The sequence below is a fragment of the Eptesicus fuscus genome, chromosome 10, assembly GCF_027574615.1.
Source record: "Eptesicus fuscus isolate TK198812 chromosome 10, DD_ASM_mEF_20220401, whole genome shotgun sequence".
NCBI classification, from domain to species: Eukaryota; Metazoa; Chordata; class Mammalia; order Chiroptera; family Vespertilionidae; genus Eptesicus; species Eptesicus fuscus.
This window is the reverse complement of record NC_072482.1, coordinates 42,412,187-42,433,585: the sequence shown is the minus strand read 5'-3', so window position 1 is coordinate 42,433,585 and position 21,399 is coordinate 42,412,187. Positions and strand designations below refer to the sequence as shown.

The 21,399-nt window shown below is 39.2% G+C and overlaps 1 protein-coding gene across 1 annotated transcript in view; it reads left to right on the top strand.

The window, feature by feature from the left end:
• Positions 1-21,399, top strand: part of CEP162 (centrosomal protein 162) — an 83,000-nt gene that overhangs the window by 29,850 nt on the left and 31,751 nt on the right. Inside the window, exons 12-18 of the mRNA XM_054722421.1 lie at positions 4,261-4,540; positions 5,432-5,687; positions 14,498-14,628; positions 14,882-15,109; positions 15,665-15,805; positions 17,365-17,477; positions 20,548-20,653. Of these exons, the coding sequence (XP_054578396.1) occupies positions 4,261-4,540; positions 5,432-5,687; positions 14,498-14,628; positions 14,882-15,109; positions 15,665-15,805; positions 17,365-17,477; positions 20,548-20,653 (1,255 nt within the window). The remainder of the gene's footprint in view (positions 1-4,260; positions 4,541-5,431; positions 5,688-14,497; positions 14,629-14,881; positions 15,110-15,664; positions 15,806-17,364; positions 17,478-20,547; positions 20,654-21,399) is intronic.

Genomic DNA, 21,399 nt, shown 5'->3' with positions numbered 1-21,399 from the left:
TTGTTTCTACATTTATACTAGTTGAGCAAAAATGATACCGTGAAACTTACACTAAACCCATCTGCTTGCACGCTAAGTCTAGTATTCTTCCACTGATCTTCAGTGCTAGTTGTTATTTTTAAAGGACAGATTGTGCTTACTCACCAATGCTGTTTAGGGATATGTTAGTGTTAATGAAGAGATTTTCTCTATCTTTTGTCTTTGTTGGCATTTTAGTAATGTGAATTCTAAAACATAGATTATTACATTTGTGTTTAAAACGCAAAGACAAGTACATTTACATTAAAGGCATAACAATAATTGTAGAAATGTTAGTAGTATAAACTTTAGTACACATATCCAAAAATTATTTAGTAAACTATAGGGTACATAATCCTAGTTGCTGTAACAGATAATCGTTGAAATTTTCATAGCTTTAGCTTCATCAGTTTATTTCTTGCTCACATCATGATCTCATGGGTGTCAGTGGGGTTAGAGTGGGACTCTGCCACACACAGTCATTTAGGGACTGAGGCCTCTTCTGTCATAAACACATGGTTTTACATTATCATGGACTCATCCAACCCATTGGTAAGGAAAGAAAAAGAATGGTTTCGCATACTTTTATGCCTCAACACAAAAGTATTACACTGCTTTAGCTCACATTCTATGGATAAGACCTAGCATATCTAGCTAACAAGATCCAAGAGGACTGGGAAATACGATTTGCTTGTATACCCAGAGAGAAAAATAAATGAGCTTGATAGGCATCTAGCCAGTCTCAACCAGAATATACCCTTCCAATAGCCAAATTTCTATTTCACTCTTCTTTAAACACAGACCCACTTAGCTCCCTCCCATAGCAGACAGCTCAGAGTCCCATTCAGGACTGTTCCATCAAAAAGGCCAGGATTTCCAGGTAAAGTGCAGTCCTTTCCATCAAGTTTGAATGTGGCTCCTGATTGTCTAATAATCAGTGATTTAAAAAGGCAAGTTATAACTGCCTCACTCCTACCATTGCAATATATAATGGTGAACTGCAACAAGTACTCCCATTCAGAAAGGAAAATACAGTAATCATTAGCAAATTGAAATCCACTGGAGAGACCTTTTGAAGACACCACTCCCTGACCCTACACGTGTGCGCGCACCCACCTTGCAAATGGGGATTTTTCTTAGGCCATTTGCCATCATTCTGCTCTTAATGAGGAACTACCATCTACAGTAATAAAAGCATAATATGCTAATTAGACTGGACAGCCAAATGACCTTCCGGGTGTCCTTCCGGACGACCTTCTGGATGAAGCCAGGGCTGGGAGGGCTAAGGCAGCCACCGTGGCTGCCAGGGCTGAGGCAAGCCGCCGCAGCTGCGAGGGCCGAGCCCCTTGTACGAATTTCGTGCATCCGGCCTCTAGTTTTATATAATAAAAGCGTAATATGCAAATCGACCAAACGGTAGAATGACTGGTCGCTATGATGCGCACTGACCAGGGAGCAGATGCTCAATGCAGGGACTGCCCCCTGGTGGTCAGTGCACTCTCACAGGGGGAGCACTGCACAGCCAGAAGCTGGGCTCACGGCTGTCGAGTATGGTGGTGGTGGCGGGAGTCTCTCCTGCCTCCACTGCAGCGGGCGGGCGGTAAGGAGGGAGGCTTCCTGGACTGCAAGAGCCCTGGACTGCGAGAGGGATGTCTGACTGCCAGCTTAGGCCCAATCCATGAGGGCATGGGGCCTAAGCCAGCAGATGGACATCCTTCGAGGTGTCCTGGACTGCGAGAGGGTGCAGGCTGGGCTGAGGGTCCGCCCCTCCCTTCCCCCTCCAGGGCATGAATCTTGTGCACCGGGCCTCTAGTATAAATATATTCCATATAGCTCCTGGTTCCACTCCTTGGAGGAATTTTCTTGTATTTTATCACCCTTGGGCACAGTGAAGTGGGTTTTGCAAGGAAGGTGTGCCCATCTTGGAGGATGCACTCCTTTCTCAGTTCACTTCTTGCCTGCAGGTGGTTTTAAGACTCCCAGTCACTGGCTCTTATTTTTTATTTTTATTTTTAAATAAGGTTGTGGTTTCTTTGGCATTAGAGTTTCTTCAGAATGTTTAGTTAGGCTTCTGACTTTTTGGTTCCATGTGCCAGTAACTACACAAAGTTCTCTGTTAGACAGAGGTTTTAAATATTTGCTTCCTTGTCCCTCTGTGGGTTTTTTTTTTTCCTCTTGATTTAATTGCAGCTGCCACAATATCATTGGGAATGATATCCTTACATGTGAAAATGGCACCTTTAATATGATCTTTGCTAAGGGACTGAGTCAGGTTTTTCAACTGAGAGGTGTCATGAAATCTTGCTTTCTCATAGCATTTTTCAGTGCCAAATCTTACTATTTGAGTCAAGACACAGAGAGTAAACCTAAGAGGCCCTGAGTTTCTAGATCTCTCCCCTTAGATTTCTTCTTACAAATCTGCCCTTTCTATATATTTTTTTCTTTTTTATTGATTTCACAAGAGGAAGAGAGAGGGAGATTTAGAAACATCAATGATGAGCGAGAATCATTGATCAGCTCCCTCTTACACACCCCCTACCTGGGATTGAACCTGCAAACTGGGCGTGTGCCCTGACCAGGAATTGAACTGTGACCTCCTGGTTCATAGGTTGAAGCTCAATCATTGAGCCACACTGCCAGGCTGCTCATTCTGTCTTGAGTTTATCTCTTTCTTATCTTTGTCAAAGTAGCCAATGGTAGCCGGCACTTAAAAACTTATTTTTCTCTGGATAGTTCTAGTACCCTGACTTGATAGGCATGTGGTTGGCCTTGTAAACTATTGTAGGTGACAGTTTAGGAGATGCTTTGGCACTATACCACTGTAAAACATGGGTTGCCACCTCTCCAGCCTCTTGTATCATTTCCCTTGCCACCCAAAACCCAACCACTAAGCTAATAGCACATATTTTATGTTCTCGTCACCATAGCACTCAACATTCTAAAGGCCAGAACTAGTAAATTACCCCATCTAGATGCAAGGTGGAAAGGAAATGTAGTTTAGTTCGTACACAGCAAAAGCAGGAAACAGTTTTGATGAACATCTAGCCAGGTTCTGCTACCAGGAAAAAAGAAAGAACTATTATATTTTCAGATGATTCCATCTACTTCAGAAACAGCTTCTGACGGTTACTGAGAAGTTAATCTACCTTATATGGAAATAGTAGCCTCTTAAGCTTTCCTTTAATCTTGTTTTGTACACTAGAGGCCTGGTGCACGAAATTCATGCACTTGCGGGGGGGTTCCCTCAGCCCGGCCTGCGCCCTCTCGCAGTTTGGGAGCCCTCAGGGGATGTCTGACTGACGCAGAAGCGGAAGAGGCTCCCGCCACCACCACTGCACTCACCAGCAGTGAGCCCGGCTTCTGGCTGAGCGGCTCTCCCCCGTGGGAGCACACTGCCAGGAGGCAGCTCCTGTGTTGAGTGTCTGCCCCCTGGTCGTCAGTGTGCATCATAGTGACTGGTCGTTCTGCCACTCCGTCCATTTGCATATTAGCCTTTTATTATATAGGATTACAGAATTAAATTACCTAATTGACCATGATTAAGTAATTTGAAAATACCAATATCCATATTCTTGGAGTCCCCATAATATGCTGATCTTTAACAACATTTAGAACATTTCAAGGGACATTTTCCATATTTTTTAAATCTAATGGTCTGAAATGTTAGATTGCATTTAACTGTTTTAAACCAGAGAAATGATTTTATTTCAAAATCCTCGTGACTTTTACTTTAAAATTTTTCCTTTACTGTGATGAAATGTATGCCTTCTAATATTTATATTCTATAGCTCATTGGCATAAATTATTATTACTTCTTTAGTTTCTTCTAGACATGTATAAAATGCTTTTTCTGCCACAAATGCATGTTGACCTTATAAGGTATGGTTAAACGATATATTATAAAAAATTCACATAGAAATTCATATTTTATTTTTTCTTATACAAAAGCAGTCTTAGTCTTGTTTGGCTTGGCTTTCCTTTGAAGTAGGCTTCAGAGTCATTCATGTTTTCCCTTATACTGCATTAACATTATTATTTGAAATTCAAAACTATTATACAATACTATGTGAATATGCTCTATTGACCAGAATTGTAAATGATGTATTTAATATTAAATACCTAATTTGAATAATTATACACATTAAATATGTGTGTATATAAATAGTGTGTGTATGTGTTAATAAAACTGGTATTTGAGGAGTCATGGAGTATATGTGCTCTGTGTCCTGTTTTGTTTTACAGCTATAAAAAACAGGCTGATAGTAAAGAAACTGAAGTCATAAGCCCCTTACCCCTTAAGATGAAGCCAAATGTGTCTCAAGAGCCACAACATGTGAACCAGTTATTTGACAAAAATGAAGAGAATGTGGTTTTACAAAAGACAACAAATGAAAGTATAGAAAATTGCTGCCCAAGAGTAAATACTACAGAAGAATGTATAGATAAAATGTACCTTGACATTTTGCGGAAAAAACTATCTGTTGCTCCTTCAGTGTTACCTCAGGAGGACAAAATAAAGAAAGTAAGTGTTTATAATTTAAATTAATTTGACATTGATAAATGAAGTTATATAAAGTTATATAAGTGCTCTTGATACATAAGTACTTCTTAAGTTTATGGGATTGATTACTTACCAACCTCCACATAGATCCTGGATATTTGTGAGCAATATTTATTACAACAGCCTGCAGTCCCCAAATTCAAAGTACCTCGAAGGCATTAGCTTTCTTTTAAAGGCCATCCTTTATTTGATTAATTTTTTTTTAATTTTTAGTAAGCATAGTCCAGCATTTGAGTAGCATAATAAAATAAAGTTTATTCATCATTCTAGTGCTTTTCATTCAATCTTTCCAGTAGTCTGTTCTGCAAAAGTAGGTTAAGTTGGCATTTCATATCAATGCTATCAGAAACCTTTGAGAAACTTGTATTTCATTCCTTTTTCCTGTGCCCTTGATCTATTCTGATTTATAGTTTCATGATCCCAATATTTTTATTTAATAATTTGGAATTATGTGTTTATCATAAACTATCTCCCATTTTTTGTGTAGAATAAGGCAGTGTATTAAAAAAAAATTTTAAATCGAGAAATCTGGAGGAAACAGTAAATAAAATTTGTCATTTCAAAATATGTTCTTCTCATCCCCCTACATGTTAATTCTCATAATTACACATATTGCTTTCTGGCAGGCTTATTTTGTATTATTTTGTTTTGTTTTACTCGCGACTTTAAAGATGTGCTGCAAAATATGAAAATTCTGATGATTTGGACTTAGGGAATTTTAATGTAGTGGTTTGCCTTCAGCAAACTATGTTATTTAGTAATCACTATAATTTTTCCATCTGTTAACTCCTCATTTTCAACTATAGTTGAAATTCATTTAAGTACTAAAGAGTTTGTACTTGTTATATGCAGACTTTTAGATCTCAACTCAGTTCTGGAGAAGGGGCTGTAATTGGTAAAGAGGTACCATACAGGAAGGCCAGAAGTGCACCTCCTTTACCCAAAAGAAAACCCCAGAGTGGTGTATATGCATCAGTTAGGAGCTCGGGCTATGGAAAACCCAGTTCACCATTCAAGACTTCTACTCTTGAAAAGAAAACTTCAAAAGACATGATGAAAAGCAAAAACTTGAGATCCATTCTCACTTCAAATCAAGCCAGAAAAAAAGGTAATCATCATATACTCTTTTCATAATAGAGTTCTGTTTTTATACAGTTGACCCTTGAACGTGAGTTTGAACTTTGCTGGTTCACTTATATGTGAAATTTTTTCACTGTAAATTTATTTTCCTTACGATTTTCTTAATAACATTTTCTTCTCTATAGTTTAATTATAAGAATACAGTATGTATCCTACCTAATAATAGACAAATATGCAAATTGACCGTACCTTCGCTATGCCCATGATTGGGCAGGAGGCGCGGGGGGGCGGGACTCAGGGTGGCCAATTGGGCCTGCGGGACGCTGAGCTCACGTCGCCAGCGGCGGCTCGAGCTCAGCATCTGCGCCATGGCTATGCTGCAGCACAGAAGGGGCCTCTGTGGCAGCGAGCTCACGTCCCACCGGGGACCATCAAAAGCGGGGGAGCTGGGTGCCTGTCCGCTCAGGCACCAGGCCTTTCAGAAGCCTCCGCCACGCCGGTGGCTTCTCAAAGGCCTGGTGCACCAGCGATCAAAAGCAAAAGCGTGGGAGCTGGGTGCCTGTTCACTCAGGCACCAGGCGTTTCAGAAGCCTCCGCCGGAGGCTTCTGAAAGGCCTGGTGCACCAGCGGACAGGCACCCAGCTCCCCCGTGATCGAAAGCGAAAGCGTGTAGGGGACCCTACATGTGCATGATTCAATCATGCACTGGGCCTCTAGTTATATATAACATACAAAATATGTGTTGACTGTTTATGTTATTAGTAAGGCTTCCAGTCAATAGTAGTCTACTTGTACTTAAGTTTTTGGGGAGTAAAGTCATGTGAATATTTGACTGCATGGAAGGTTGGCACCTCTAACCCCTGAATTGTTCAAGGGTCACATGTAGTGTATTATTTTACCTTCCTTGTTCTTTACTTTTCCTGTTTCCTTCTCCCCTTCTATGAACTTTCCTTATTCACAGAAAAGAATTAACTTTAAGATACACATTCCATTTCTGAAAGATTCAATTTATAGAAGGTTTTTCATCATTACTTCTGGGTTTTCCTGAATGATACCCAGAAAATATGGGAGGTGAATGTAAGATAGGAAAGTCAAACCTCCTGATCTGGTTGGCTCTGTAATAGCCAGTGTTTACCAGAGCTATAAATTCAAAATGCAAATGGCTACCTACAAGTAAAGGTTGATAGATTGTCTTGACATTAGTTCCGTATAGACTTGGAGAGGCAGGATGTTTTATTTATAACATATTGCATATTTTGTACATCACAGTACTGCTTTTATTTCCTAATGTAGTCATTTATATTGACAGTTAGAAAGGGTAATTTTCAACTTGGAGCCAATGCAACTATTAAAATAAAGAGAAATGTTCAGGTCACAGCAATATTTCTGCTGCCTTTAGACTCCAGTGGGAAAGGTAGAGCAATAATAAAGCCAGAAATATTTTGGCATTTTCTTTGTTGTTAAATTAAGTAGGTGACTAATTTCATCATTGTAATATTGTGATAGTTGCCAAAGAACTGACCTCATTGGAAAAATAATTTCTAGCTTGAAGTATCTTCCCCTGCCTTTCCCTACAACTATCCATTTCAGGACCACTTTGTACAGGCATATCTCATTTTATTGTGCTTCGCTTTATTGAGCTTCACAGAAGTTATGTTTTTTACAGATGGAGGGCAAGGCCCTCCACCAACACAAAGATTACAACTCACTTTATTGTAATACTCGCTTTATTACAGTGGTCTGGAGCCAAACCCACAATATCTCCAAGGAATGCCCATCCTATATAATAAAAGGCTAATATGCAAATCGACCGAACTGTGGAACGATCGGTCGCTATGACACGCACTGACCACCAGGGGGCAGACACTCAACGCAGGAGCTGCCTCCTGGTGGTGGTCAGTGCCGCTCAGCCAGAAGCCAGGCTCATGGCTGGTGAGCACAGTGGTGGTGGTGGGAGCCTCTCCTGACTGCAACAGTACTAAGAATGTCTGACTGCTGGCTTAGGCCCGCTCCCCAGAGTGAGCAGGCCTAAGCCATCAGTTGGACCATCCCCCGAGGGCTCCCGGACTGCAAGAGAGGGCAGGCTGGGCTGAGGGGGACCCCCCCCCCCCCCCGAGTGCACGAATTTTGTGCACTGGGCCTCTAGTATTTAAATGTTTTTATGCATCAAAGACTCTTCTTCTGTCTTCATGGATATGTTTTTCACTGTAGTAACCTGTGCATATTAGATGGAAAGGCTAGGGCTGGTCTATGTCAGAATGAAGGAGAATAGCAGTAGAGGTTGATTATTCTGGAGAGAAAGGACTATGATTCTGTTGGATTAACATAAGCATCCTCCTGTTCCTAATCTAGGAACCTCTAATCCCTTCCCCTCAGAAGTCTTTTGTGTTCTCTTTCATCTTACTTTTGTGTGGAACATTTGCTTGTGATGTTGTCATCTACTCAGTTATTAATAATTAAGTGTTCACTGGATCTAGTACTTAATATTAAGAAAAGACTCTTGGGATGCTTATCAAATTTTAGAGTCATCAAGAAGAGTATAAAAGTTTTCATTAATGTTTCAGGAGTATTCATTTTGTACTTCGGGGAGCAAGAAAATGAAATTTTGTTTTTAATATTATTTATTATATTTATTTTAGATATATTAGCCCTTAACATTTTTGAAGTTTACTTTATCCAAATTTATTCATTTAACAAATATTTTTTCAGTACCTTACCTTGGTCCAGGCACTGATAGATATATCAGTAAACAAAAAAGGCAGAAAACCTCCCCTCCCCAATTCTCTGAGACTTCTCATTGGATGAGGAGAGAGAGACATTTAACAACAAGCATAATAATTAAGTAAATGATATTATGTGCTAAGGAAAAGAAAAAGTAGAGCAACAGTGTTAGCGGTGGAGTGCATCAGGTCACAGTTTTAGACAAGATAGAGTAGGCCTCCTTGAGAAAGAGGTATTTGAATAAAGATTTGTGGGAGGATAGGGAATTGCCACGTGGATATTTGGGAGTAGCTTATTCCAGAAAGAAGAAACAGCCAGTGAAAAGGTCTGAAAGTAGGGAGGAATGCCTGGCATGTTCAAGGAACAGCATAGAAGCCCCATATGGCTAAGCAGAGTGAACAAAGAGGGTGGGTAGTAGGAGATGAGATCAGAGAGGTAAAGAGGCAGGCATATATAGGTTTTCCAAGGGCATTTTAAAGACTTCTCATTTTACTGTGAGTGAAAAGGTGAGCCACTAAAAGGTTTTGAGCATGGGAGTGACCTATCTGACTTATCCTTTAGACAGATTTCTCTGGCTGCTGTGTTACAGACCATATACATACATACACATACTATAGGGGACTGGAAGAAGGTTTCAGGGATCCAGGCTAGAAGTAATAGGGCTTGAACAAGGGTGGTGACAATGGAGGTAATGAGAAGTGGTTGCATAGAAATACATTTAGAAGATAGAAACAAAAATCTAAAAGACTTGTTTGGGGTTAAGAAAGAGAAGTCATGGATGATGCCAATGTTTCTAGCTTAAAAAACTGTAAGAGTTACTATCCAGCTGGGTGAGGAAGGCAAGAGTAGAGGAGATGTTGGGGTGGAGAGAAGATCAGGCATCTAGCTATTGATTGTTTGGAGATGTCTGTTCTGTATGCAAGTGGAGATGACTAGGAGGCAGTTAGATAGAAAAGTCTGGAGTTCAAGAGGGAGGTTTGGACTGAAGATATAATTTGGGAGATGTTGTTAAAAGTAATATTTTTTAAGCCATGAGACTGATGAAGATTTTCAAGAGAGTGAGCATAGCTAGAGGAAAAAAAGCCAACCAAGGCCTGAACAAACATTAAGAGGTCAGGGAGAGCAGGAGTAACTACAAAGAAGAGGAAACCTGAGTATGTGGGATCCAAGTGAAGAACGTGCATAAAGGAGAATTGATCTGCTCTATCAACTGCTGCTGGGAGAAAAAGAGGACTGACAACTAACCTTTGGGATTAGCAAGAAGGAGGTCATCAGTAAGTTCGGCAAGTATTTTCCATGGATATGTGGCTGTAAAAGGCAAATAGGAGTAGAATTGGATATTTCCAGTTATAGACCACCCTGGAGAAAGGATATAAAAGGCAGGGGGAAATGGTCAGTAGCTGTCATGGAAGTAGAGTCAAGAGAAGCCCTTATTATTTTTTTTTTTTGCTTTGTTTTTAATGGAAGAAATAATAGTATAAATTGTAGTATGTTTCTGCTTTTTGGAAAGATTCAGTAAATAAAACATTCATGATGGAGAAAGGGAGAAGAACTGCCAGAGCAATGTCCTTGAGTAGAGGAGCAGTAATGGGATCTAGTGTACATTCAAAGGGTTGGCTTTAGATAGGAACATGGGCCATTCATCTGTGGAAGCAGATAGGAAAGGGGAGGCTGTGGGTACAGATGCTGGTAGGTGGGTAGAAGTGGTGAGAGAATGTGGATTATTTCTTCTGATTGCTTTCATTTTCTCTGATAAATAAAATGCAGGGGGAAATGGTCAGTAGCTGTCATGGAAGCAGTGTCATTAGCTGGCAGTGAGGATAGGTCAGGGGTGTTGGAGGAGAGAGGAGAGATGTGAAAGACTTAACCTAGATTATTAGACTGCCAGCAGCAGAAAGTGTCTACTTGAAGTAGGTGATCATGAATTTAAATTGAGACAGGGTAGAGGGTGTGTATTTGTGTGTGCACAGCCCATGTTTTGCTGCATTATTACAGGTGTAGTTGTATAGCTGAATTTACCAAGAGGAGAGTTTTTTGCCAAATGAGTACAATGAACTAAGAGGGCATCGAGAAGGTAATGCAGGAAAAAAGGACATTAAGGGCTGTGAACAATTTGAAATAGGTAGACTCAAACTGTGAGTCCTAGTGGGATGGAAGATAGGAGATAGGATTGATAGAGAGTAAATGCCTAAGACTGAGATTTGGGAGTGATTTTGAAAAAAAGACCTAGAGTATGCCTCGTGGTAGTGAGTAGTTGAGGTAGAGAGAAGTATAAGGAACCGATGTCCAGGGGATTGAAAGGATTACCTCTGAGTACCTTGAAGTTACTAAGAGTGAAGATAGAAGTAATGTCACAGTAGAGGTTGGTAGATGAAGACAACAATTTTTACGAGTACTTTTTCTTATTTCGAAATTTTATAGTATATATGAATACCAAAATAAAACTAAAACACATCACTAAAATTTATATTAAAGTACAATGATAAATTATGGCTATTTTTATACTGAGCTATTTTTTTTTATTAGACTATTAGATAATGATTTTTTTATTCATCTTTTTTTTTAAGTATATTTTATTGATTTTTTTACAGAGAGGAAGGGAGAGGGATAGAGAGTTAGAAACATTGATGAGAGAGAAACATCAATCAGCTGCCTCTTGCACACCCCCTAATGGGGATGTGCCCGCAACCAAGGTACATGCCCTTGACCGGAATCGAACCTGGGACCTTTCAGTCCGCAGACCGACGCTCTATCCACTGAGCCAAACCGGTTTCGGCTTATTCATCTTTTTATTGAAAAAAGTTGCCCCAATCAATTTTAGCTTTATTCAGAACTGTAATTCCTTTGGGGCGGTTATTTGTCATAGGTTGGGTTCTTCAAAAAGTAGGCTCTGAGATGGAGATTCGTGTATAGGAAGTCTAGAGAATGTACTTGGGATCTATGCTGGTTAAGATGGAAAGAAAACCCAACTACTGAGGCCTACCCAAACAAAAGGCTTCTCTTTTTCATGTAACAAAAAGGCCAGGGATAAGCAGTCAGAGCTGGTGCCACTGTGTAAGGAACCAGATCCCTTCGTTGCTGTTGCAGAATCCTTAGTCTGTGACTTTTGTCTTTATTATCTTACTAGAGGCCTGGTGCATGAAAATTCATGCACTGCAGGGGGTGTCCCTCAGCCCAGCCTGCCCCCTCTTACAGTCCGGGAGCCCTCAGAGGTAGGAGGCAATCAGGCCATCAGGGGAAGGCGACACCCCCATCACACCTCTGCTGCTGCCACTGCCAGCAGCGCAAGCCTTGGTCTGCTCTGGTTACCTGAGCCTCGGGCAGCCCTGGGCGGCTGGGCAGCTGCCATCTGAGGCTTGCCTGTGCCTCAGGCCGGTCCTGGGCAGTTGGGGGTTTGAGGAGACTGGGGGACTCTGGAGGTAGACGCATGAAGCGGCCGGACCCGCCTAGGGGCGGGCCTGGCTGTGCTGCACCCCTGCTGCCCCAGCGGGGCTGAAGGGACTGGGCACCGCCATCTTGTGGCTGTGGGTGCCGCCATCTTTGAGGGTGTGGTAGTCAATTAGCATATCCCCTCTTTATTAGATAGGAAGATACTCAACCTTCAGCCCTGTCATGAGGAAAAGTGAAAAGTAAAAAAATATAAATATATATATATATGCATGCCAGTTAAACCGTCAGCCTCTTAATCAGGAAAGGAGTCACTTTCCTGGAAGCCACATGTAGGAAAATTTTGCTTTCTTCTTATTGGCCAGAACTTTGATTGTGTGGCCACCCCCAGTTGCATGGGGTCCAGGGAGATGACTGTCTAGGACAAAATTAGGTTACTGTTAACTCTTGTGTTTTTATTTTGAGACTAATAATTTTATTGTCATGAAAGGAATAGTTGTTCATTATTTAAATAAAAAATACAGAAAAGTAAAAAGAAGAAAGCAGTAATTTAGCCAGAAACAACTGGCCCATGCCTCTCACTATGTATGTACTTAGAGATAGAAGCAAGCTTGAATAATTGGAAGGCAGGAGAGGCAGACTTATGGATAAATGGACAAAACATTTTATAAAAATAAGATCACACTTTACAAGTTCTTTTTAAATAAAATATTAGATTTGGTTTTACTTAAATCTGTAAAAAAGGAAAAAATAAAAAAGTCATCCTACAAAATATTATATCCCAGAAGATCCCTTTAATAGGTTATGAAAACCTCTCAAAGGTTGTCGAAACCATGTTATTCTTTTTAACTGCATTTTTAAATTTTATACATTACTAGTTTTCCCTTCTATAAAATATAAGTAAAACTCTTACATCCCCCATTCACACTCTTGTACCCATTTTTTGTTGGTTTAATTTTTCTTGTTGAAGATATATTTGTTCTCTCCTACATCTATAATTTCCCTCAGCTTTTAAATTTAGATCTTGGTTTTGATTCTTAAAGAGATTGAATGCTTTTCACCAGTCCTTTAGCCATAGCTTCTCCATTTTGGAATTATGTTGATTGGTTTCTTATTTGACTGAATTTTCATAATCACTGTTTTTTTCAAGAAGGGCTCATGGGTTCCAAATTCTGTTTTCATGCTTGAATTTTATATCTAGATACATTTCCTTCATGTATAAAGAGAGAAAATACTGTCCACATATCATTGGAAAATAAGTACTTAGCGAAATCAAAATTAAGAACTTCGGAAGGGAGAATTCTGGTGTAAAAGCAATGACTGACTTCAGCTTGAACAAGATCCACCTGTCACTCTTGGCTACCCTGTCCTGGGGAGAATCACCACGCCAGCAAATCACAACCCAGTCATTTGCCACATTCATGGACCTTCAGTGATTTGGAAGGATTAATGTCTGCTTTTCTAATGACTCAAACAATTTCTTACTAAATGCTTTAAGAAATTTCTCCAGAAAACCTAAATCAAACAGTCCAGTTAAACATGATTACTACTCTATAAGGGAAATGTCTGTATGCCTGGGGAAAAGATTGCAATCTTTGGGTGAGGTACTATTGGTAAATTGTTTCTTCTTTAGACTTTTCTTTATTTTTCACATCTTTAATAACCATGTATTTCACTTTTAATGGAAAAGTAAACTTTAGACTTAAAAATTTAGCACTTGAAGATATATTAAAAATATAAATTTCAAATTCTTCATTCTTAGAGAAGGCAGAAATTTTTAACACTATGCCATAAGAATTTTAAAATTTGTAATACCTGACTATTTATCAGGGGCCACTGACTTCTTTTCCCTTAGATTGTCAAATTAAAAAATGACAACAGCCAACACAATAATAGCTATCCAGTGTCAGTGAATCAAAATATACTTATTTGTGTCAGATAGGCAAAAAATATATTTGTGTGTGTGCACAGAAATTTATGTGTGCCATAAGATGATAAAGGCTGAAAATCACTGCTTTGAATATGGACCTCAAGATCTCTTATAGGTATTTCCCTTAATTTTTTTTTTATTATTAACTGAATTTATTGGCCTTATAATTATTTCTACTGTTTGGGGTTTACAGGGTACCTTAAAAGCTGAAAATTTGACCAGATTATACAGTAATCACATTTTTTCTAATTGAATATATATTATCTGGGTATTAGAGCAGTATTATATCTTTTAAAATCAGTTTTGACTAGCTGTTATCAAGTTCCCATGCAATTTATATTATTTCATTGATACTATAATATCTTGATACACACTACTTATAAAAAGTGTGTTTTGAAAGCACACTTAATTTCAACTAAATTGTTTCATAAAGTTATTAGCCGCTCTTTGATTGTTTAGATATTCTTACTTAGTGCTATGAACTTTAAAAATAAATTTACTCAAAAGTAGCAAAACCTGACATTATCCCAATCCACATTCTCACATTTATTTAGCTCCATTTGTCATTTGACGTGAATCTTACGTCTATTAACCTTTGGTGTCAAATTGAGTAGAATGTTGATTATGGACAACAGTTCTGAGTTTTGTGTTTTATACATCAGCCTTTTTAAGATCCTCATTTATCTTATTGTTATGTAATTGCTCAATTTGACTGAATTTTCATAATCCATTGTTTTTGCATTACACATTCAACATTGTTTGCATTTGTGGTGTTTTTATCTACTGTCTTCAATATTTAGAAATCTTATCTGAAACAAAACTTAAGCCTGCTGCATTGGGTAAACCAGCTCCCAAAACTGAAAGTTGCCTGGCTACTCCTAAGAAATCTGAAGATGCTACAGAAACTAGTTCCTGTGTTCATTTTCAAATTGTAGGTATTAAATTTCAAAACAATATTCATTATGTTTTTTTGTTCTAAAATCATATTAAAACCAAATTATAAGTAATTAAATATACGAAACTTCTTTTGCTTCAAGTGTTCACTCTTATTGAACAGGTATTGCTTTTCTTATTTAGTAGAACATTATTAACCTTGTCATTTTATTCTTTGTGGTTTTTTGTTTTTTTTAAGTCTTTGAATCTTATATGTAAATCTATAACAAAGTAATGCTTTTATTTAAAAGGATTCTTCAGGATACCGTGATGGGAACATGGACACAGAATTAATTATGTTTAAAAGAGTTCAGGAAGCAGAGGAAAAATGGAGGGGTGCACAAGCCGTAATTGAGCAAATTAAAGTCACATTCTCAGAAAAAGAGAGAGAGTTAGAAAATAAGGTGGAAGAACTAAAAAGACAACAGGAAAAGGAACTCTTCAAATTGAGTCAGGACAATTATATTCTTCAAACCAAGGTACTAGACACATTGTTCTATTCTTTTTTATTGGTTAAAAAAGAGCTTGTACTCTCTGCTAAATGCATTGTCACCTTTTGTTCCCTCAGGCTGTTTGGCTTGATGTATTTGCTGTATAAAACACGAGCATAGTTCCTGAGAGTGCCGACTTACACAAGAGTCTAATTCCAACTCCATTGGGGGGGAATATAAATACATATTTTAGCTCATTTTGATACTTTTCTTCTTTTAGCAGTCCTTTTTAAACTAAATCCCTTAGTTCAGCGGTCGCCAACCTTTCAGACCTCATGGACCACCGTTGGCGACCGCTGCCTTAGTTCACTGTGACCTTCAAAGAAGACAGTTCAGAAGGAACTGCTATAGAAGGTCAAAATGAAGAGAATGGCACTCTAGCATTTCTGAGTTACTTCCATTTCAGAACCATCAGCACAAAACGATACTAATGATTTAAATGTAGTTGGTATTATGTTAATTCCACCATGGTTATAAAACTGTTATTCTTTCTCACTTCATCATTTCTTTCCCCAAATAAAACAATTTCTGCATTTTCTTAAGTTAAATAGCTTTGGAGAAACAAACAAAAAACAAAGGTGGTTACATGTTGGAGAAACAACCAATCCTGTCACTGAAGAAAAATTGAAGCAAATCCAAAAAGAAATACAAGAACAAGAGACACTTCTTCAAGGATACCAACAGGTACGGTGGTTCTTCAGCACATAGTGAGGTTGTTCTTGTGATCCTCTGATTATAAAAACAAGGTATATTAAAATATTTGTGTGCTCATTTAACAGGTAATGGGAATTCTGGCAAATATGAGGAAGTGATAATTTGACTAGTCTGCCCATTTCTCATGGACAGAATTAGAGTGGTTAAGAGCACAGGTTCTAGATTCAAAGAATCTGGTTTAGACTTAGCTCTACCATCTGCTGTGCAATCTTGGACAAATGACTTCACTTCTCTAAGCCAGTTTTCTTATCCGTGAAATGGGGATGATGATAATAGTACCTGTCTCATAAGGCAGTTATAAAATTAAAACAGCACAAACTAACCTCTTAGTGCCTGGCACAGACTAACCAATCAATGAATGTTGCCTGTCATTATTTTTAATAGTCATGTTCCTTAAAAACTTTGCTATTTTCTATAAAGCTTTTCAGTAGATAATATTGAAGAGTTTTATTCAATTGAAAAAAATGTGAATCAGTTGAGAGTGAAAAAGTTTTGAATTAAATGGGAGAAAATTTGTCCTACAGAAGGCAAATATCCATGATATGTGATGGAATCTTGGTGATGTTGACCTGACAGTCAACCAGGATAGGTTTAGTAATCTCCAGCATGAGATTTCATCGTAGTTTCTTCCCTCCCTTTCTCCTTCTATCTTACTACCTTTTTCTCTTTTGACAACCATAGCTTAAACATTGAGCCTACCAATAACAAGCATTATCATCCAGGGACATCCCAACAAAAGCATTACCACATCAGAGATTACAACAGTTACTATAAATGAAATAGGTCTGATTTTTTAAATGTATTTTTTAATATATTTTTATTGATTTCAGAGAGAAGAAGGGGGAGAGAGAGAGGGATAGAAACATCACTGATGAGAGAATCATTGATGGGCTGCCTCCTGCATGTCCCCCACTGGGGATTGAGCATGCAACCCAGGCATGTGCCCTGACAGGAATCGGACCATGACCTCCTGGTTCATAAGTTAATGTTCAACCACTGACCCACACTGGCTGGGAAAAATAGGACTGATTTTGTAGAACATATTGCCCTTGAATAAGATGTTTCCAACCCCTTGGCCTGCCATTCTGATCTTGCTGTACAGAGTATGGGTTTTCAGGAGGATTTCACAGACCTAAGAGTTTGCCAACCATCCCCTCCCACAATGATAACACAAAATTTATATACCTATATATTTATGTACCTTCCCCTGGAGCACAGAGTTGGAGTGCGATTATTCCTACCGTCACTCACCCATTTACTCTTGTGAAATGCAGTATCTCATTCTTACATTAGGCACTTTGGCTTTGGGAATCACTGCAACTTTTTTTTAAAAAAATAAGCATTTTGGAAAGAATTGTTTTCAGATAAGTTATCCTATGATAATAAAGAATTTTTAAAAGATTTTGCTTACTCAAAAACTGAAGAAATTTTTTAAAACCTTAAAAATGTTTAAAGTGTATTTGTTATGAGCATATGTACTTATATAAGTACTACTTTCAACTAAAATGTAATTTTCTATTTCTATAAAGGAAAATGAAAGATTGTATAATCAAGTGAAAGATCTCCAAGAACAAAACAAGAAAAATGAGGAACGAATGTTCAAGGAAAACCAGAGTTTATTCAGTGAGTTAGCTTCCTTAAAGTAAGTCCCTTTTAAGTTCTTAAAAGTTCTTAAATATACTTAGACTATTTCTAAGCACTTTACTGTTATATCAGAAACACATTTAGTTATACTTAGAAATGAAAAACTTTTATACACTGATTTACGGTTTCGTAACTTATATTTTGAATATTTAACAGATTTTTCTTTTGGTATTAGATGAGTAATATATACTATAGTATTTCAGCATATTTATATTTGAGTTTGGGATCACCTTCAGAAAACTAAACATATAATATTCTTCTTGATAATCATGAAGCCTGAGATGCTTATGTAATGACTAGAGGCCCGGTGCACGAAATTCGTGTACGGAGGGGGGTTGTCCCTCAGCCCAGCCTGTACCCTCTCCAATATGGGACCCCTTGAGGGCAGTCAGACATCCCTCTCACAATCCAGGACTGCTGGCTCCCAACTGCTTGCCTGCCTGCCTTCCTGATTGCCCCTAACCGCTTCTGCCTGCCAGCCTGATCACCCCCTAACCACTCTGCTACAAGCCTGTTTGCCCCCAAATTCCCTCCTCTGCCGGCCTGGTCACCCCTAACTGCCCTCTCCTGCAGGGTTGATCACCTCCAACTGCCCTCCCTTGCAGGCCTGGTCCCTCTCAACTGCCCTCCCTTGCAGACCTGGTCCTTCTCAACTGCCCTCCCTTGCAGGCCGGGTGCCTCCCAACTGCCCTCTCCTGCTGGCCATCTTGTGGTGGTCATCTTGTGTCCACATGGGGGCAGGATCTTTGACCACATGGGGGCAGCTATATTGTGTGTTGCAGTGATGATCAATCTGCATATTACTCTTTTATTAGATAGGATAGAGGCCTGGTACAGAGGTGGGGGCCAGCTGGTTTGCCCTGAAGGGCATCCCAGATCAGGTGGGGGTTCCCTTGGGGTGTGGGGCAGCCTGAGCGAGGGGCCTGTGGTGGTTTGCAGGCCGGCCACACCCCCTGGCAACCCAAGCGGAGGCCCTGGTATCTGGAATTTATTTTTCTTCTACAATTGAAACTTTGTAGCCTGGAGCGGAGCCAAGCCTGGGGCTCTCTCCGAGGCCGGCAGCCATTTGTGTTGGGGTTATAATTGAAACTTTGTTGCCTTAAGCGGTTGGGCCCGGCCAGGGTGTGCGGAAAGCTTTGCTTCCCCTGTTGCCGGCGGCAACCCTGGCCTGCTCTCTCAAGCTCCATTCTGCTGCCATTTATGTTTGAATTTGTTTACCTTCTATAATTGAAACTTTGTAGCTTGAGTGGAGGCTTAGGCCTGGCAAGGGCAGGCGGAAAGCTTGGCTTCCTCTGTTACCTAGGAAACCTTGCTCTCTGTGGCTGTAGCCATCTTGGTTTGGGTTAATTTGCATACTCACTCTGATCGGATGGTGGGCGTGACTTGTGGGTGTGTCGGAGGTATGGTCAATTTGCATATTTGTCTATTATTAGATAGGATAGTAGTAGTAATGCCTTTCATAATAATGCAAAACAAAAATCATACAATGTCACTTCCTGTCCTAGATCAGGTTCCATACAAGTAGAGTCTCAGATAGAGAGCTTTGTGGAGTGATTCCTAGAGGATAACTCAAGGAGAAAAGGAGCAAGAGAAGAAAAATGAGGGGTGGGCAGGGGGGAGGGAAGGTAAGTAAGGGTGTGTTCTCTGCTGAGAGTGGCTTCATTCTGCTCTCACCAGGAAGCTTGGGAGAACAGGTTGCACCACAGAGTTGGTCCCCATTTGGGCAAGAGGACAGCCTTTTGTACCCCCAAACCAGTCTGTCACTGGCCGAGGTGCCCAGCAAGTGGTTGAGGGATATCCTCTGGACCAGCAGTCGTCAACCTTCCGGATCTCATGGACCACTGGTTGGCGACCGCTGCTCTGGACCAAGGGTCCAGTGCTCTGGACCGCTGCTCTGTTTATCTGAGGCATTTCTCCAGAGAAGGAGAACCTTGAGTTATCAACCATGGTGAGCCGATGGAGCACGAGCACCTACTTAGGAATTATATTTCAGGTCTTAGGGATGTTACTACATCCAGCTTACACATACTAAGTGAAAAAGCTGAATCCATAAACATGGGCATGCTAGGATACTATCTGCTTTTAGGAAATGATTACCAGTTGTGCATCATTTCACGTAAACACCTAACTCTCAGGACTGCTCTCAGAAGAAGCTTCTTTGGCTGTGAATGTCGTGAATGCTGCATTTATTCATACTTCCTGCTCTTTTTTTGTTGCTGTGAGATAACCTAGGGCAAGCATGTCAAACTCAAAGGCTAACATGGGCCAAATAAACAAGGTATGTGGTCCGCAAGGTTGACATGCTTGACCTCGGATTTAAGAGGCAGGGCTGCTGTTAGCTTATACTGATCTTTCATGGGAAATAGAAAAAGTGCACCTTCTAACAGACAGACAAAGCTAGAAGGTATACAGGTTGGCAAGCAAGGCCACTTTTTTGTAAATTAGAAAAACAACTCTCCTTTTCACAGGTAAGTGTGACCCCAGCCCAAGGGTAATAATCTGCACAGTTCTGATGCATGAAAGCATTTACATCTGCTTTCTTCACAGATGTTTCAATAAAGTATTTAAAAGTAGTATATCATATACCACCTGGCTATTAAAAGAGAGCTATTCCAGGATCCAAAACTGAAACTCTAAATGAACTCTCATAATGAAATAAATGGTTTATTTTGTACATTAGGGTTAGATCATCATATTTGGATTCTTAAATTTCTTATATAATGTCTCTGGAAAAAAAACAGAAAAATTAAGCCTAAGGTAAAAATAGAAATTATGTTTGGGTTTGTTAGTTGCCATGTGTATGATTGGCAATTTGTGTTTCTCAGAAAGGAGTCTAGAATGATGTGACAGGGAGTACACAGCACCACAGGAAATATGCAGCACATCTTTCTGTGACATGGATTTCTTCTCTGAAAATTGAGAGGAAAGATTTTATAGTTCTGTTTTTAGTTATCTTCAGTGACTCACATAATTCCAGCATCCATTAGAGTTTTTAATTTTTAAAAATTGAAAATTTTGCATTGAAAACAGTACCTTGTGTAAAAACATATTTTTATTTTCAAAATAAGAGAACAGATGCAAAGAAATCATTTCCTGTCTCAAGTAGTTGAAGATTCAGAGCCCACCAAAAACCAGAATTTTACAGATCTGTTAACAGAACTACGCGTGGCACAGGTAAGTGGAATAAGGATTTTGACAATTAACGATAGTAAAGATTATTATTTTAAAAATTAGCATATGTGCAAAAATCTTATTTTGTAATTTATGAATGAATAAGATCCTTTTATAAATTTCATACCACTTAGACATTAAAAAATATCAAAGATTAGCATTTAGCACATACAAGTAACCTTAATGTAGAGGAAATAGTGTAATTCTGGTTTTATAGATGGCATCCTCTTTATAACACAGCCTCAGCTTAATTAGAAAAATAATTTGAAGTTGATAGTTCACCTTAAAAACATAGTTGGCTCTTTACCTGTCTTCCTAAGTGGACTACACACTTGTTGGGGGCAGAAACTATATCTATAAAGATTGTATTTGACATACCTACCACAAAGGTAAAGTGGAATAGTTACTCCCTAGTTTTTCTTTATTTTCATTAATTGTATTGTATTATTATAAAGAATATGGCCTAGAATTTTATGGAGCAGGATGTATCAATGGGAGACATTTGGGGCAGGTTGATTCTATTTTAAGCAGAACAATGTCATGTATTGCATAATTTTTATAAGCTCTCTCTGCAATGCACCCACCAATCATTGTAACAATCAAAACCACTGCCATGTTTTCAAACACCCCCTGTGGGAGGGCAGTTAATTCTCCCCACAAGAACCATAGCACTAAACTAAAAAGCCCTTCCACTCTATTTGAAGGATTATGTAAACTAGAAAAATTATAATTACATATCACTTTTTAAT